This window comes from Medicago sativa, chromosome 6, assembly GCF_051527215.1.
Source record: "Medicago sativa cultivar Bolivia chromosome 6, Bolivia_mono, whole genome shotgun sequence".
In the NCBI taxonomy this organism is placed as follows: domain Eukaryota; kingdom Viridiplantae; phylum Streptophyta; class Magnoliopsida; order Fabales; family Fabaceae; genus Medicago; species Medicago sativa.
In genome coordinates, this window is record NC_140754.1 from 57009752 (window position 1) to 57029611 (window position 19860).

General features: G+C 37.7%; 1 protein-coding gene and 1 pseudogene across 2 annotated transcripts; both read left to right on the top strand.

The window, feature by feature from the left end:
- Positions 1-1664: 1664 nt before the first annotated feature.
- Positions 1665-4130, top strand: LOC146915845 (uncharacterized; annotated as a pseudogene). Its single transcript, XR_015014775.1, has 8 exons — positions 1665-1816; positions 1913-2142; positions 2231-2455; positions 2534-2626; positions 2704-2807; positions 3169-3469; positions 3690-3762; positions 3873-4130. The product of XR_015014775.1 is annotated as an uncharacterized LOC146915845 (transcript).
- A 6901-nt stretch (positions 4131-11031) lies between these two features.
- On the top strand, positions 11032-12660 carry LOC146915846 (uncharacterized). Its single transcript, XM_085721456.1, has one exon. It carries the CDS (start codon positions 11032-11034, stop codon positions 12658-12660), a length of 1629 nt encoding a protein of 542 aa, XP_085577582.1.
- Positions 12661-19860: the final 7200 nt, after the last annotated feature.

Here is a 19860-nt window from a genome sequence, read left to right on the forward strand (position 1 = left end):
AGTTTCTTCTATTTTTACTTTCTGTAAGTCATCAAAGGACAAAATTCTATTATTAGGTTTTCACTATTTTCACTTGATTTTTTGATTTATTTTTACTATAATATTTGATTTTTTTATTTGTTTTGATTACGTTTTTAGTATGATAGTATTTTTACTTACTGGGCACACTGTGATAATTGGGCACACTGTGATAATAAGTAGTAACAATTATTTTAATGAGAAGTTATTTTATTTTTTGGGTATCTTTCACAGAGATTTAGTAGGTTTGGGTTAATGTATTTGCTCTTATATACTGGCATAAGTGTTGTGAGACTGTTATTTGGCAATAACTTATCAAAACAGCTTATGCCATGATCATAAGCTGTTTTCAGCTTATTCTCATAAGTCTTCGAAGATAGGCTATTAAAATAACTAATAGTTTATGCAAAAGCAATATAACTTGATTTTGGCAAGAACTAATAGTTTTGTAAGACTGGTGTTTGGCAAAAACTTATGAAAACAGCTTATGACATGTTCATAAGCTGTTTTTAGCTTATCCTCATAAGTCATCGAAGATACTGATTTAACTTGGTTTTCCCATTTACTCTTTGACAAGGATACCAAAGCTACCAAACTCTCCTGCCAAACATAGTCTTAAAGTTCAGTATTATAAATTGTGGCTGCCACATGTGTCCACCGCTTGCAGAATCGCTTATGACCTATATGAATTGTGGTCATTGCTGCAAGCAAGCTCAATATGGTTGATTTCATATTGTGGCTGCCATTCCACTTACTCTTCTACAATTTGCATATAATATATAGTTACTTCATAATCAATGTCACCACATTTGCATCATTATACTTGTAATTGTGTATCCATGAATCTGCAAACCAATTGGTTTTCAGCTTCTTCATAATTTTATTATACTTTCTTCACTTTAATCAGAATTTTGGTTTTAAAAGATTCAGTAAATGTCATTGCATTGTATAGTTTCATTAAAATATTCATCATGCTTGTAGTTCTGTATCCATGAATCTGCTAACAAATTAGTTTTTTAGCTTCTTCATAATTTTATTATGCTTTCTTTTATTGAGTTTAATCAGAATTAGGATAATAGTATAGCATCATCATTAGGATCATGTAATCTGATTTTTAAAAGATTGGGTAATTTTTATTTGTCTATCACAGTCTTGCATAATGTTATTCTTAGTTCTTGTAATTTACAGTTTTACATGTATAGGCTGTTAATTAATCAACCTTTTAATGCGTACAATTGAAAAACTGTGAGCGTGATTCTTAAAACTAATGAATCAACATATGAATACACAGTTAGTTAGTTACCTATATTTCTCATTTGTGTCCTTTAACTCTTTTCTCAATACTCTTTATATTTCAATCTTCACGAACCATATCTTATGTCTCTGAGGGCATTATTAAACTTGCCTTCAATGCTATTTTCTTGATTCAGGGTTTAGGATTTATACAAACAAGCTTGAACCTAACACTTTTAATATAATGTTACCATGAAGTTGATAAACTTTTATTATTAATCTCTGATTAGTCAGCAAATCTATAATCAGGAAAGCTATGATAATGCCAACTAGCTTTTTGGTATTTTTTTGTGATTCAGAATCCTAGACCATTGGTTTGGTGAAGTTAACGATGAAGGAAGACAGTCCATTCCCACAAATTCAGATTCAACAGATGTGCAAGGAAGTAATGGTGCGGAAACTGGTTCTGGTCCTAATCATACAGAAAGTGTCATCCATGAGTCTGTAGAATCTCACTCCATTCCTTCTGACATAGAAGCTGAAGAAGAAGAACGTATTGTCGAAGGTATAGATTATATACCATTTTCTATTTTGTTCATTTGTGTTATTATTTGAATATGTTTTTATGTTATTATGTCTTTCCTTTTACTTGTGAATGTAGAACCAAAACGACGTAGAGGTCCAACAAGAATGTTAGATATATGGGAATTGGATGATGATTTCATAATTGTTAAGTTGGATAACTATGGACGACCAATTGGTGACGAAGGGACGGCTTTTACCCGTTTCTTAGGTAGTATTGTTAGAAGGTCTCAATATGCACCCATCAACATCAAAACTTGGAAAGTTATGCCCTCAGATAATAAAAAAGCGATGCTGAAACAAATAGAGGTATTAAGTTTTCAAGTTTTTTAATTATTTGTGTATCAGAATTTGTAATATAACTTACATTTTTTATTTAACATCTCTCAATGTGTAGAAACGATTTGAGTTTGTTCCTCCAATAACTGATGAATTGCGAGGAATTATAAAATCTGATTTGAATGAAAAATGGAGACAATGGAAGGGTGATTTAAAGGCAGCTGGATTTGACTCAAGTAAAACAGTAGATGAAATTGTATTTGGAATTGAGTTACCTGATGCTAGGATTGACGAAGCTCAATATCGTGGGTTGGTTGAATATTGGTTCTCTGATGAAGCAAAAGTAAGTCCAAGTCATACATATTATACGTAATACACTAAAATGCTTATCATTATGACTAATATTTTATACCAATTGCAGAAAGCGAGTGCAATCAATAAACGAAATCGTGCCAAGTATCAGGATGTCCATTGAATGGGGACAAAAAGTCTCCCAAAATTTATTGATGAAAAGGTTTGATTTTTGTATTTTTCATTGGATGACCTGTATTTAAAAACAATAAACATATAACCTGTTTGTTTGGTTTTTAGATGAAAAAGGGAAAAGGAGTGATGTCTGGCGTCAAGATATTTACATTGAAACTCGCACACGTAAAGATGGGTCAATTGTCAATGAAAAAGCTGCAAGAATGATTGTAAGCATCTAACATTTTTGGAACGCAGAATGATTCTCTGTTTTTCTGAATTTTGAATCGAATGCCTGTTATACCATTTGAAAGTATGATATCTTGCTGTTGTTTGATTTCTTGTAGTAATTATGATTTGGTGAGATATGGAAAACCAGGAGTGAGTAGAGTATTGTTTGTTTTGTGGCTTGTAAAATATAGTTTAGGTGCTTTAGCATGTTAGCAACAGGATCAACAAATTAAATGCTTGAGTAAATATTTTTGTCACTATGTTTTGCCAACTGCTTTTGTATTAACAGCAGCGCCAAGAAACTCTAATGCCTTTTCATGCCTGATTGCCAACTATTTTAAATTCTGATTTGGGTTTCAGGAAGAACTAGAAAAACATAGTAATGAGTCTGGAACATCTCAATCAACTCAAAACAAGCAGGGTTCTATGTCTTGGAAGGATGACATATTTTCTAAACTACAAGGAGCTGCAAAGAAGGGGCGCGTGCGATATATGGGTAAGTTACCTAAATCTAAAAAAATCAAAGGTTGATTTGTCTGAAAATGAAGAGCTGCGTGATAGAGTTAAGACTATGGATGGCTTGTTAGAAAATGTCATGACTTTGATTCAAAGTCGATTTTCTGGAGAAGATGTGAATGAGATAATACAAGCTGCTAGACAGGTACTTCTGAATTTACTAATCTTCGTATAAAAATACAAGTTGCTTCATTGATTTAAGAGAACATGGAATTTATATAATTACATGTTTATGAAAACAATACTAGTTTTGTGTTTGAGTTACACAATTCGTTGAATTTCGCACATGGTGGTTCGCACCATTTAGCAATACTTTTGATGTAATACTAATCTTTATCTGCAATTTTCGATTTTTTGTGATATAGGTTACTGATGCTTCTAGTGTTCCTAACCCTTTGAATTCCCCTAGTCCAAGCAATAATGAAGATAATGAAAATGGTATTCAATTAAATATCACTGAAGTTGTTAATATTTTCTTTGTTTTTTAGGAGTCATATTCTCAATGATGAATTGTGTTATTATTCATCTTTTCTTTTTATTTCTTCTAGGTGAAGATGAGGAGGCTAATATGGAGACTTGAAGATGGAAATTTGAAATTGGAAACTAGGCTAGACATTGTTTTGGTTTTTTTCTTTATTGACATAGTTATAAGGCTTTGTATGCCTAATATTGTTCTGTCTTGTTTTGGTTAATGCTCTAAAGTACAATAGGATTGACATGATTTAGCTTTTGTTAATTTCTATGTTTGGAAGAATTGGTGTTAATCTTCAATATATATGGTATGGAATCTTTTTTTGGTTTCTAAATATATCCATTTAATTGCCTAGTTTGTAATTTGATTAATTTTATAAAATAAAATTTTCAAATAATATAGCATCAAGAACGTGATGTGTACACTAATTGCAATGAAATGCGTACGGTAACAAATTTATACGAACAAATGATAGGTCTCGGCAAGTTTTTAGTGACGGAAATTGTTGTAGGTAAAAACCATTTGCAGTTCTATACCTACGTCCAAATCTGTAGGTATAAAGCATTTGTAATTCTGATTGGGTTCTATACCTACGCCCAAAATCCGTAGGTAAAGCATAATTGTCTAGTCCAACGACTATTGATTCCGTAACTATAGGATGTAGTGACGGCTCAAATCCATAGGTATAACACCAGTATCCACCACGAAAAAAATGGCCGTAGGTATAGGTATTTTGACATATACCTACGGCAAAAGGATATTTACCTACAGTTTTTGGCTGTCACTAAATGTCAAGTTTCTTGTAGTGGCATGACTAAAGGGACACCAACGGCCTCCCAATTTCTCACGGTGCCTCCTGGTACAACAAATGTAGGCACATAGCTACTCTCAACAGCATCTTCAGCAATAGCATTAACGAACCCAGCACTATAGAAAGTTCCTGTTGAAACGCCCGAGGTCGGGGAGAACCCAAGGCTCTCTTTACGCTTGTTCTCCTGAATCTGTATCACTTTGCCCCAGCCAGCAGCTTGCCCTTCTTGAACAGTTTTCTGGGCGTCTTTCAATGAAGCCATACTAGCACTAGCTCTCCGGGGTTCTGCACCATCAACAGTCAAGCCTTGAAATGACGTCCCTTCAGTGGACCCTGCTTCAACACAAGAGAAAGATGACACTTGGCTAACCAGATACGCTTCTTCACCATGTACAGTGACAAGCTTACCATTCCTCACAAACTTGAGCTTCTGGTGCAGAGTAGAAGTTACTGCCCCAGCGTCGTGAATCCACGGTCTTCCGAGGAGACAACTGTAAGAAGCATTGATGTCCATAACCTGGAAAGTGATCTGGAACGTCTCAGGACCAATGGTAATTGGTAGATCTACCTCTCCAAGAACATCCTTGCGAGATCCGTCAAAAGCCTTAACCAAATAACTACTTCCCCTTAGAGAGAGTCCATGATGACTCAACTGTCTCAGCGTAGACTCAGGCATTACATTTAAGGATGATCCAGTGTCCACCAATACATTGGATATCATGTCAGACTTACAGTGTACTGAGATATGCAAAGCTAAGTTGTGGTATTTCCCTGCTTCGGGGAGCTCATCGTCACCAAACCCCAAGTTATTGCAAGCAGTAATGTTACCCACTATCCTATTGAACTGATCCACAGAGACTTCATGATCAACATAGGCCTGTTCCAGTACCTTCATTAACACTTTCCTGTGAGCTTCTGAGCTCAAGAGCAGAGACAAGATGGATATTTTTGACGGAGTTTGCAGCAGCTGGTCTACAATCTTATAATCGCTCTTTTTAATAAGCCTCAGAATTTCGTCCAGATTAGACTCTTCAATGGACTGGCCTGATGGGCCGGTGTTCTTGTCAATAGGAGGAGCATCTGGTGGAGTTATTGTGGCAACAGGTGTAACCACCTTCTTTTGGAACAAAGGTGGACGAACTTTTTCGCTTCTTAAAATTGTAACTTCTCCGGCAACGTTATCAAACGTAGCTGGGGATACCAGAGGCACTTCTACCCCACTCTCAATCATAGTTGCATCATACTTGTAAGGGATTGCCTTAGTAGAGGCATAAGATACTGGGCCAGGTAACCTGATCGCTAAGGGTTCAACATCCCTTGTCTGAGATACCCTTCCAGCAGGAGAATCATGAAACACTGGCACAATTACACAAACATCACTGGCAATCAACTGTTTATAATCCATTAGGCTCTGTATATCATCTTGCACCACACAACAACCCATAGGATTTTGAAGACATTCTGAACAAGAAGCATGATCGTGATTGAACAAAGAAGCTTGGCAAAGTTTGACATATAGTGGCAAGGAGTAGCGACATTACGGACATCTAAAGTGGGAGCTTCTCGAGGAACACGAACTCCTTCGAAAGCCTCGATCATGTTAACGGCAGCATGGTTTGGAAGTGGATTGTCAAGAACATGAGGAACACTATTTTCGAAAGTCAACCGTCCTTTGTCTATTAAGTCTTTTACAACATATTTCGGAGCGTAGCAACCCTCAACATCGTGGCCTTGAGCGCCCTGATGGAATTCACATGTGAGATCTTATCGGAACCTGGGAGGCAATGGCGTAGGCGGAGGCTTGCCTGGTCTGGTGACGCAGTGTCCTTTAGCGAGTAGGGTTGGGAGCAGATCAGCATACCGCATTGGTATTGGTGGAAAATAAGTCTTGGGCCAAGGACCCTGTTGTTGCTACTGCTGCTGTTGAGCGGGAGACTGGTGTTGTACCTGCTGAGCAATGGCATTAACGGGCACTGATGGTTGACCCGGTGGCAGAGGGTATTGCTGGTAGAACGGTGGGAAGAAAGGATGTTGAGAGTACTGCATATATTAGTAGGGCAGGGGTAACTGGGTAGCAGCTGTAGACTGGTTACCAGATACCATCCCTACTTCAGATTCTTTCTTCTTATGGTGGCCATTACCATACTTCTTTGGCGCGCTAGCTGAGGACTCACCTTTTTCAAGTATAATGATCCCTTCTCTGACAGCTTCGTCTAGACGAGTTCCCATAGTAACCATATCAGAGAAATTATTTGGAGCAGAGACTATCATTCTTTCAACATATTCCTTCTTCAAAGTTTTCAGGAATGTCTGTGTCAGTTCTTCCTCATCAAGCCGAGGAGAAACACGGGCAGCCGCCCCTCTCCATCTTTGAGCATATTCACGGAAAGTTTCCTCTGACTTCTGAGATAAAGACTTAAGATAATCTCTATTCGGCTTCAAGCGGGTGTTAAACTCATAGTGATTTTCAAAAGCAGCAGCGAGTTCCTCAAAAGTATGGATATTGTCTTTGCTTAAACCAGTGTACCAGTCTGCCGACGTACACATCAGCGCATCATTATCTGCGTAGTTGGCCATCTTTCCGACGTACCGAATGACATGGCTATGTGGACAAGAAGTTCCATTGTATTTGTCAAAATCTGGCACTTTGAACTTCTTAGGAACCTCAAATCGGGATACCAGGCATAGATCACGAGCCTTAGCAGAAACATCGTTCCCACGGCTAGCTTTGACCTCACGGAGTTCTCCAGCTAACTCTCTTAACTGTTTTCTCATAGCCTCCATTATAGGGTCTTGTCCACGCGGTGTATCAACATCGATTACCTGTTGCACAATGTGTACAACAAGATCGGTAACAACAGTAGTCACTTGAAGCATAGAGATAGGTGTAGAGGCAAAAGTTGTCACAGGAATCTGTCCTTGATTGCCAATACCAGAAATACCAGCCGCAGTATTAGGAGCATAGAAAGCTGAGAGTCCATAAGGGCGTCCATTGGGCATAACAAACCGAGCATCAGAAACAACAGTAGACAGTGGGATAGATGGAATCATTTCAGTAGAAGCTGGGACAGATGTGGCTGGTTGTTCTTGTGTAGCCATCATAGTAGACATAGCGTCATGAGCCTTAGCCAAATCTTCTTTCATAGCAGCCAATTCGGCAAGGAGCTGAGCATTCTCTTCTTCAAAGTTAGCCATATTTCTTCTCTTATACAATCTTGTTTGATGAACTCTATCTGGTTGGTAAACCTTACGAGCACGAGCCACTTTTCAGACTGCGGCAGAAGAACCAGGAGGCAATGAGCATGAGGGAAAACTTTTGTGACCAATGGATGCATATGATGCATGAGATGTGTAAATGCATATGCAAAAGAGACTCTTTTTGTGTTATCGAAGGGTTTTAGACAAATTAGAAAGTTGTAAACATTACTAAACAAACTGAAACATTTAAACATCACAAGGTCTTACAAGATAGCTCCCTTTGAAATACTAAGCCAAGGGATAGACTTTGAAATGTAAGACAAAAATAACAACTGGGCATAACAACAAGAAATGGAACTCCTCAAGCATAGGAAGTGGAAGCATCATCCCTGGACTCAGTCTCAGACTCATAACTGCAGTATCGGGCATAGAAGTTACGGGCACCCCTAGCCCTCTTGGAGTCTCTCATAAGCAACTCATCCTTTTCTTCAATTTCTCTCCTAGCTTTAGCCAACTCTTTCTTCATTGTCAAAACCTCGTGAGTCTTCTGTTCATCTTTCCCATCCAAAGTCATGATCAAATTCTCAGCCTCATTGTATCTAGTCTTCCACTGATGCTTCTCTCGGCTCTCCATAGCTTGATGCTCCTGATACATCTCCTGAGTAGGTGGGAGTAGAGGCAAAGGCATGTTTGGAATAGATGCAGACTGTAACACTCTAAAAATTAATATTTAATTGTTGAATTATGCTAGTTGGAGAAATTCTTGTGTTTAAGATTAAATTGATGTTATGATATTTAGAATTTATGTTGAATATGAGAAAATAGATTATGATGGTTAATGACGTACTATGAGGATCATCAAGTTGAGGAGGAAAACAAATAAATAAAAAAAAATTATATAGGAAAAGGGGGAGGTGTCGAATAGAAGTAAATAATTAAGTGGGGGAGGGAGGAGTAAAAATAATAGGAAATAGAAATAGGCAGAATAATAGTAGGAGGTAGCCCAAGTATAAATAGAGAATTAACAATCAGAGTTCTCATTATCTTCTGAACGTGAAAAGGAAATAGAAGAGAGGAGCGGAGGCAGAGAAAACCCTAGCGTAACAAGGTCAAGCCAAAACCAGATTCTTCAAAGAAGTTGAGGTAAGGGGGAGATTCCTACCACTTTAGGTTGTTTAATTTATGATGATCTATTTAGTATGATGTATTAATGTAATACGATTTATGATGGAATTAAGGTGATGAACAATGGTAATGATGTTGTTGGATGAATGGAATTTACGAGATCAATTTAGGGTTTATAATTTGTGGTTTTAATCTTGAAAGAGTAGGTGACCCGATGAGATAATGGAAAAGTTAGTGTGTAGTTGTAAGGGTAACCCTAGGTAATGTTCCCTATCAATCTAGGATTAAACGAGGTCAAGAACAAAGGTTTATAGCCAAGTTAGGAACATATTCGAGGGTAAAAACGCTGTTTTCTGAGTTCTGGAATCGTCCCAATCGTGCCACGATTGAAGCCCAACGTGCCACGATTTTTCCAGAAACGAAACCCATTTTTGATCTGTCCAAACGTGGCACGATGGGAACTCAACGTGCCACGATGCACTGCAGACTTAGACTATTTTTGACCTATTTACATGCCTCCAAAAGGTTCCTAAGATGAATAGTAAGGCCCCAAATCAATAAACTTAATTGAGGTGGATCTAATTAAGGGTTATAGGAGTAAATCTCTTTTGCCATAATATATTTAAAATAAGATGGTCATCAAAAGTATTAGAGAAGAGTAAAGGCAGAGATAAGATAAGTTAGAAATAACATGAACTAATGCAAACCAAGAATATGAAGATAGAATTATAGGGTATAGACGGCAATAATGAGGGACTAATACATGAGGATAGAATCTTAAGAACGTGAGAAGCTAAAGGTATAGACGGAAATCATTATGTGGGAACAGAATAATAAAAGTCTTAATGATTGAAGGAGAAGAATATAATTGTGTTTTGTATGAGTAATTAGATGTAGAGGTCGAGTGTATACTAATGAAAGGCATAAGTTTTAAATATGATATGAGTATGATAAAAATCATGAGTTAGACATGAGTAGACGAGTGTATGGCATTAAATAATGGTGAGTTACTAATGACGTAAGGTGATGATGTAAAATAAAGTTGTTAATGTTAAAGACGAATGGTGTGGAATGACGTATGACGAAAAATGACGAATGACTATGATGTAAGGATGATATGTAGTTTATGGGTCTTCTAAATGATGTTTTGAGTATGTCTTCATGCATCATATCATATTGCATAATGACGAATGACGAATGACGGATGTAAGTTCAGTAACATACCTCTGACTTGCATCATTATGACGTTAGGATCCGGTACCGGCATGCATGTAGGTCTAGGAAGGAAGTATGTTGCATATAAGTCGTAAATAGGAACAATGTGGTATGTGCTAATGATGTGAATTGTTGTGAATGTTAAATTTGAGTGCTTTATGATGTATGTGTTTTTATGGCTCTATGAAGAGAATGGTGTAAATACTATGTAGGGAGGACTGATGATAAAATGATGATATAACTATGACGATGTGACAATAAAATTTATTTTTCTTATGTATCCTAATGTATAATATGATGTGATTTCTCACCCCTTGCTGTTGTTTTTTGTGTTTGGTGTCTGTACTCTTTGGGTACAGATATTAAGGAAGAGGAGAATTAGCTTTGTGGGACGCTTAGAAGGTGGCAACGGGAATATACCTCCGTAGCTATTTATCTTTACCATTAAGTAGTCGAATAAATGCGTGCTCTGATTCTGTAACACTATGGTTGGGGTTAAACGTTGAATGTCTTTATTTTATGAAGTTTAAGAACCATGACTTTTATGTTACTAATAAGCAAATGCTGATGGAGGATTTGATGCTTTTGAATTATGAAGTATTATTTAAAAGTATTTTCTATTGTTGAGTAAGATGCACTATTTATTTTTATTTAAGGTATATCAGACGAATGACGAAGTGTAACATCCGTTTTATCTTAATTTATACTTATTATTTAAAACAAGAACAATGTCGGGAATTAGGGTGTTACATAGTTGGTATCAGAGCAGGTCGGTCCATCCGGCCTAGGACTTAAAAATGATATTCTACCCTGTAGGCGACATGTGTATAAAGCACTGTAGATGCCTAACTTTTTAGTGTGCTTGTCTTGACAATGCAGATACGATATGGCTGGGAGGAATGATCAAGCAATTGCAAATGCCATGACTGCAGTGGCTCAAGCCTTGAACAATGCATTGCAAGGACAACAGAACCAACAGGGAGAAGCTGATGAGCTCCGTCTGGACCGGTTCATGAGAAACAAACCGCCTACCTTCAAGGGGAGGTATGATCCTGATGGTGCACAGAACTGGTTACAAGGGATTGAAAGAATTTTTAGGGCGATGGCGAGTACTAACGCACAAAAAGTTAGACTAGCGACACATATGCTGGCAGAGGAGGCTGAGTTCTGGTGGGAGAATGCTCGTCAGAGGCTTGAGGGTGCAGGTAATGTGATTACATGGGAAATCTTCAGGGAAGAATTTTTGGGAAAATACTTTCCTGCTGATGTGCGTAACAAAAAAGAGATTGAATTCCTTGAACTGAAACAAGGGAATATGACGGTGGCTGAATATGCTGCGAAATTTGAAGAGTTGTCCAGGTTTTGCCCCTACATTAATGCAGCAGATGCAGAGGTTTCCAAATGTTTAAAATTTGAGAATGGACTACGCCTCGAAATCAAGCAGTTCATCGGTTATCAACAGATTCGTCAATTCTCTTCGTTAGTGACTGCCTGCAGAATCTACGAGGATGACAGTAAGAAGAGGACCAATCATTACAAAATTGCCAGTGAGAGGAGGAGTAGAGAACAGGGTCGTAGCAAGCCTTATAGTGTTCTAGCTGATAAGGGAAAACAAAAACTTCAACATAATGGTACGAGTGAAAAGGAAACAAGTGAGGGAAACAATCGCCCTCCTCTGAGGTGTTTTAGTTGTGGTGCTGAGGGTCATCGTGCTTCAGAGTGCAAAGAAGGTGTTAAGTGTTTTAACTGCAACGAATTGGGGCACATTAGTACTAATTGTCCAAAGCCGAAGAAGGTACAGAATGGAGGAAAGGTGTTTGCTCTGAGTGGGACAGATGTCCCTAGTTCTGACAACTTGATTCGAGGTACTTGTTTCATCAACAATTTCCCTTTAATTGCTATTATAGATACTGGAGCTACGCATTCTTTTATTTCTCTTGATTGTGTTAAAAGACTAAACCTTGTGGTAACTTCTATGTCGGGTAGTATGAAAATAGATACACCAGCTAGTGGCTCAGTAACAACCACCTTGGTATGTAGGAATTGTCCGTTGTCTATTTATGGAAGAAATTTTGGGATGGACTTGGTTTGCCTACCTCTGAGTCAACTTGATGTTATTTTAGGAATGAACTGGTTGGAATTTAACCGTGTTTACATCAATTGTTTCACTAAGACTGTGTTGTTTCCTGAACCGGAAGAGGAAAGAAATTCAAAATTTGTAACGGCTGGAGAGATAATGACATCTTTGAAGGAGGATGCACAATTATTCATGATGTTTGCTTCTCTGAAGTTAGAAAGTGAGCCCAAGGCTTTTGATCAACTAGTAGTGTGTGATTTCCCAGAAGTATTTCCAGAAGATATTAGTGACTTATCACCGGAGAGGGAGGTTGAGTTCTCCATAGACTTAGTACCTGGGACTAGACCTGTGTCAATGGCACCCTATAGGATGTCTACGACAGAGTTGGGTGAATTAAAGAAACAATTGGAAGAGTTACAACAGAAAAAGTTAAAATGATTCGAGAGAGAATGAAGGCGTCGCAAAGTAGACAGAAGAGCTATCATGATAAGCGAAGGAAATCATTGGAGTTTCAGGAAGGGGATCATGTGTTTTTAAGAGTCACCCCGGTGACGGGCATTGGACGTGCTTTGAAGTCTAAGAAGCTTACTCCGCGTTTCATTGGCCCTTATCAGATTATAAAGAAGGTTGGTGAGGTGGCCTACCGAGTTGCTCTACCGCCGTCACTTTCAAATCTTCATGAAGTGTTCCATGTGTCCTAACTTAGGAAGTATGTTCATGACCCATCTCACATAATCCAAATGGATGAGCTACAAGTGAGGGACAATCTGACTGTTGAAGCATTACCTTTGAGAATAGAAGATCGGGAGGTCAAGGTTTTGAGGGGCAAGGAAATTGCATTGGTAAAGGTGATATGGGGAGGGCCAACCGGAGGAAGCGTAACATGGGAACTGGAGAGTCGGATGAAAGGTTCCTATCCAGAGTTATTTCCTTCAGGTAAATTTTCGAGGACGAAAATTGTTAAAGTGGGGGAGAGTTGTAACACTCTAAAAATTAATATTTAATTGTTGAATTATGCTAGTTGGAGAAATTCTTGTGTTTAAGATTAAATTGATGTTATGATGTTTAGAATTTATGTTGAATATGAGAAAATAGATTATGATGGTCAATGACGTACTATGAGGATCATCAAGTTGAGGAGGAAAACAAATAAATAAATAAAAAATTATATAGGAAAAGGGGGAGGTGTCGAATAGAAGTAAATAATTAAGTGGGGGAGGGAGGAGTAAAAATAATAGGAAATAGAAATAGGCAGAATAATAGTAGGAGGTAGCCCAAGTATAAATAGAGAATTAACAATCAGAGTTCTCATTATCTTCTGAACGTGAAAAGGAAATAGAAGAGAGGAGCGGAGGTAGAGAAAACCCTAGCGTAACAAGGTCAAGCCAAAACCAGATTCTTCAAAGAAGTCGAGGTAAGGGGGAGATTCCTACCACTTTAGGTTGTTTAATTTATGATGATCTATTTAGTATGATGTATTAATGTAATACGATTTATGATGGAATTAAGGTGATGAACAATGGTAATGATGTTGTTGGATGAATGGAATTTACGAGATCAATTTAGGGTTTATAATTTGTAGTTTTAATCTTGAAAGAGTAGGTGACCCGATGAGATAATGGAAAAGTTAGTGTGTAGTTGTTAGGGTAACCCTAGGTAATGTTCCCTATCAATCTAGGATTAAACGAGGTCAAGAACAAAGGTTTATAGCCAAGTTAGGAGCATATTCGAGGGTAAAAACGCTGTTTTCTGAGTTCTGGAATCGTCCCAATCGTGCCACGATTGAAGCCCAACGTGCCACGATTTTTCCAGAAACGAAACCTATTTTTGATCTGTCCAAACGTGGCACGATGGGAACTCAACGTGCCACGATGCACTGCAGACTTAGACTATTTTTGACCTATTTACATGCCTCCAAAAGGTTCCTAAGATGTATAGTAAGGCCCCAAATCAATAAACTTAATTGAGGTGGATCTAATTAAGGGTTATAGGAGTAAATCTCTTTTGCCATAATATATTTAAAATAAGATGGTCATCAAAAGTATTAGAGAAGAGTAAAGGCAGAGATAAGATGAGTTAGAAATAACATGAACTAATGCAAACCAAGAATATGAAGATAGAATTATAGGGTATAGACGGCAATAATGAGGGACTAATACATGAGGATAAAATCTTAAGAACGTGAGAAGCTAAAGGTATAGACGGAAATCATTATGTGGGAACAGAATAATAAAAGTCTTAATGATTGAAGGAGAAGAATATAATTGTGTTTTGTATGAGTAATTAGATGTAGAGGTCGAGTGTATACTAATGAAAGGCATAAGTTTTAAATATGATATGAGTATGATAAAAATCATGAGTTAGACATGAGTAGACGAGTGTATGGCGTTAAATAATGGTGAGTTACTAATGACGTAAGGTGATGATGTAAAATAAAGTTGTTAATGTTAAAGACGAATGGTGTTGAATGACGTATGACGAAAAATGACGAATGACTATGATGTAAGGATGATATGTAGTTTATGGGTCTTCTAAATGATGTTTTGAGTATGTCTTCATGCATCATATCATATTGCATAATGACGAATGACGAATGACGGATGTAAGTTCAGTAACATACCTCTGACTTGCATCATTATGACGATAGGATCCGGTACCGGCATGCATGTAGGTCTAGGAAGGAAGTATGTTGCATATAAGTCGTAAATAGGAACAATGTGGTATGTGCTAATGATGTGAATTGTTGTGAATGTTAAATTTGAGTGCTTTATGATGTATGTGTTTTTATGGCTCTATGAAGAGAGTGGTGTAAATACTATGTAGGGAGGACTGATGATAAAATGATGATATAACTATGACGATGTGACAATAAAATTTATTTTTCTTATGTATCCTAATGTATAATATGATGTGATTTCTCACCCCTTGCTGTTGTTTTTTGTGTTTGGTGTCTGTACTCTTTGGGTACAGATATTCAGGAAGAGGAGAATTAGCTTTGTGGGACGCTTAGAAGGTGGCAACGGGAATATACCTCCGTAGCTATTTATCTTTACCATTAAGTAGTCGAATAAATGCGTGCTCTGATTCTGTAACACTATGGTTGGGGTTAAACGTTGAATGTCTTTATTTTATGAAGTTTAAGAACCATGACTTTTATGTTACTAATAAGCAAATGCTGATGGAGGATTTGATGCTTTTGAATTATGAAGTATTATTTAAAAGTATTTTCTATTGTTGAGTAAGATGCACTATTTATTTTTATTTAAGGTATATCAGACGAATGACGAAGTGTAACATCCGTTTTATCTTAATTTATACTTATTATTTAAAACAAGAACAATGTCGGGAATTTGGGTGTTACACAGACACATATGTCATGGCGGGGTAAGGCATGCCAATCTTCTCAGCCTGGTTTATCACCCACTGAGTATAGGTCTCATGAGAAACACCGGACCTCACACCCATATGCTTCACCTCTTTCTTCCGAAGCTTGGACCAAGCCTCTATGAAATCTTCTCTTATTCCTGTGGGAGCATTAGAGTAATGGAAGAAGTAAGGAGATGTAGCAAGATGGATGGGCTTCTCTTTCATCGAGAAACCAAATTGTCGCAAGGCGAGCTCCGGGTTATAGTTGATTCCACCCCGGGTACCAAGAAGAGGTACATTAAGAAACTTTCCGCCACCGAAGATCATTTCTTTGACTCTAGCAGCGGGAGTGAGCCAAACCACTTCATTAGGGGTGAGAGCCATGATCCTCTGTGAAATAGTCCAATTCACTGGATTATCATGGAAAGACTTTGGAAGGTGCGAAATAAACCACCTATAGAGGAGAGGTACACAGCAAAGAATGTATCCACGACCCTTGCCGGATCGATCATGAATAGCATGGTATGTGTCAGCTAGCAAAGTAGGAACCGGATTCTTGGAGTGGAAGATCATAATAACATTCATATCCACGAAGCCATCAAGATTAGGAAAGAGAATAAGCCCATAGATGAGTAGTGCAAGAATAGCCTCGAGAGTGTCCTGACAAGTGGTTTTGAGGTTGGCTTTCTCAAGTAGATACTCCAAAGTGAACCCTCGGATGTGAGCCTTAGTGACAAGATTCTTGGAGACATCGGTGGTCTTGAGATGAAGATCACGGGCAATAACCAAAGGAGTAGGAGGATTCTCAAGTCCCGCGAAAGGTACCCCCTTAGCAATAGATAGATCCATCAAGCAAGAATAAGCCTCGAGTGTGGGCACCAACTGAAAGTCGGGAAAAGTGAAGCACCGATAGTCCCGATCATAGAATTGCACTAGAGTGTGCACAAGCTTCTCATCCACATTAGTCCGGAGAATGGTAAGTAAATCCCCATAACGGTGTCGGAAACCAATCGGATCCTTGATCTTAAGTGCCAAATCTCTCAAACTAGCCAAATCCACTTCTTTGAACTTGTAGGACTTAGTCTTCCCCATTCCTACAATGTTTACAAATTCAATTTGTCTAGGCCCTTCGATAAATGCATGGGAAGAATTTATGCATGTATGCATGTATGCATGATTATGTTCAAGTACGGAGAAAACATGGTGGGTTGAAATTCAAAGTCAAGGGGTCATGGGTGGACACGGTGTTCGGTGAATCTAGGGATTTGGATAATAGTAACCGAGTTCTGAAAAGGTTCCCAAGTTGCAACCTCTCTGACATATGTCATGGTGCCATGAGACAAACACTCGCTCCATGATTATCCGTAAGAAGGTCTAACTTGAGTGTAGTATCGCGTGACGACTAAAACTCGAGACAACACTTGGTCTAGCCTCCGCACTACATCCTAGAAAATGGCCATGGATGGGTTTGGTTATCTACGGTTCATAGCGTCATAGAACAATTAGAAGTAAAGTGCCTAAATGCGACAACACGCGCCGACAACATCACCCCCAAAATGCCTCAGCTATGTGGGATTGATCGCATAATCCAATACACGAGGCAACCCTCGAATGAATTGTCGATTATATCCCCCCTAAATCCTAAGTTCGCTCAGCCCGGGTGTAGGACTTTTGATATTCTCACCCCCACACGTTTGCAAGAATCTAAACAATTATTCACATAAGGAAGCAAGTAAAAGAAGCAAGTAAAACACAAAGCGCAAGCGTGAAAATAAAGACTAGGCGTAACTCTCGAATATCCCCAGTGAAGTCGCCAGCTGTTTTATCTTGGTTTTCGGGTGTCAAACATTGATTAAGTTTGAACCTTTTTAACCTTTGATATCTCATTTTTTCTTGGGAAGGGAAAAATAAGAAAAACCCTTGAGAATCGAGGTCCGGGAGTTGTTTTCGTTACGGGTGTCAAAATGATATTTACACCTAAAAGTTTACTAAGTGAAGAATTGAAGGGAGAAGAAGATGTTTGAATTTTGTTTTATTGGACTTGGAGAAGTTTTGACTTCTTGCCTACATACCCTTTTAAGGGATCAAACTCCATGTAGTTCACTTCCACAAAGATGTTTTTGTTTTTGTTGGTTGATTTTAATTTTGAAAATGGAATTTTGAAGAATGAGAGAGAGAGAGAGGCCTCAAGGGCATAAGATTGTGAAAATATGAGGTTGAATTAGTTATTTTGCAAAATGAAGTCTAAGTATGATTAAAATTCATTACGGTTTTTGTTTAAGAAAATAAAGGGAAAATCAATGGGATTTTGATCCCAAAGTTTATTTAGAAAATTATTTGAGTGAAGTTATTCATATTTTTTGGAAAAGAGAATTTTTCTAAGTATCGCGATTCCTAAGCATACATCTAAGGCATACATTCCCTAAACATTCACCTAAAGTAACCATGTGATGTGTGTGCATGTGTCGGTGCTTGTGTCGGTGTACATCATTAGAGTCCATTGTCCTTTACATATGCCCTAGTTTACATGCTATGGTCTTGCAAGAAATTAAAAAAAAGGTAAAGTACAAGAATTCCTAGGTTTTACATTCTAACTTTTTGCATGAATTTTAAAGTGCAAGAAAATAAAGACTAAGAATATAAGATGGAGGAAGAAATGCTTATGGAATGTATGAAACATGAAGTAAAGTGGTTAGTAGCATAAGACATAATAGAATGGAAATCAAAGGCAAAAGAAACACTAAAAAAACTTGACAAAAGATAACAAGGCTCTTAACCTAAAAGTAGCAAAGTATGCCTAAAGTTTACCATAACATCAAAGCAAGTATATGACCTATAATCTTCACATCATGAAAATTTTCAAAAGGTTTATTTCAGCCACAACATGAAAATTACAAAGTGATATCAAGCCTTAAAAAATTATGACTCATTATACACCTATTTCACAATTTATTTTCACAAACAATACCCCCATAACTCGTAACCCAAGCAATCAACAAATTGCATTCACAAACAGTAAAAGAGGACACAAATCAGAGGCAAACATATCACAAGATTGCATATCACATATCAACATCAAATTGACAAAATATCATGTCAAAACATAGCAAGTATTCACAAGAATTTAACAAGGAAATCAAACAAATTACAAGAGATATCACACATATTTTTTCATCAATTTTAACATGTAAAACATTCACAAAAAATATCAAGAAACACACTAAAACACATAAGAATTTTTTAGGAATTTTTTTATCAAAGTTTTTTTGGGCTATCAGGGGTGTAAAAATCAAATCACAGTATTCAAATAGCAAAAATACAGGCACAAACGAAGTCCACATCAAACAAAAGCCCAAGCCCAAGGGGGAAAGGGACCTAGATCATCCAAACACATCAGGAGCGTTGGATTGATCCAGTCCAACGAAACCCTAAATCTAACGGTGAAGGCTCTAGGTTCAGGGGTGAACCAGACTGGTTCAAGTGAACCGGTCTGGTTCAAGCGCCTTTATAAACATAAGAGGCCGGTCCAGCCTCATTTGCCTTCTTCGTTTCTCTCTCTAACTCTCTCCTTCTCTCTCTAGCTTCGCCTGATTCTCTCTTCCTCTCACCGGTTTCTGAAAGAAACTGGTCGGAGAAGATGAAGATCGGCCGGAATCTTCATGATTCCGCCGGAATCTTCATCCAAACCACCGTCACTTCCAGATTCCGACGAGATCTAACTCTCACCGTTTAACACAAAACAAAACCCTAACCTACACTACTTTTCATGCTGATTTCGAATATGAGTCCGGATTTTACATACGAACGATGAATCTTAGTAGATCTACATATTCAAGCTTCAGTTTTAACATTTTTTAAAGTTTTTTTTGAGGAAAAAGACTTCATATCCATAGATCTATTTCGATTCATCGTTTAATCTTTCATAGAAGTCTTCGATGAAGTTTTAAAGCAAGAACGAAAGGGTTTTATGAGTCTCACCTGAACTTAAACGGAGATTTGAGTGAGACGATGAAGAAAAACCTTGCGAATCCTCTCTGAGCCTCTGGTAAGTGTTGAACCGAAAATAAATCGGTGATCTCTCTTCTTCTTCTTCACCGGTTCAATTCCTCTTTGATTTCTCTTCTTCTTCTTCCCCAAACCTTCTTCTTGTGATCGTTTTAGACTTGAATTGCAAGAAGAGGAAAGAAACAGTTCGATGATGATGATTTTCGTAGAAAATCACTGAGAACAAATGCGAATTTAACTGAATTTGACGAAGATTTTTCGAATTGA

Bases quoted from the DNA above. Each gene is read 5' to 3' on its own strand.
- LOC146915846 (XM_085721456.1), top strand. From the start codon at position 11,032: ATGGCTGGGAGGAATGATCAAGCAATTGCAAATGCCATGACTGCAGTG.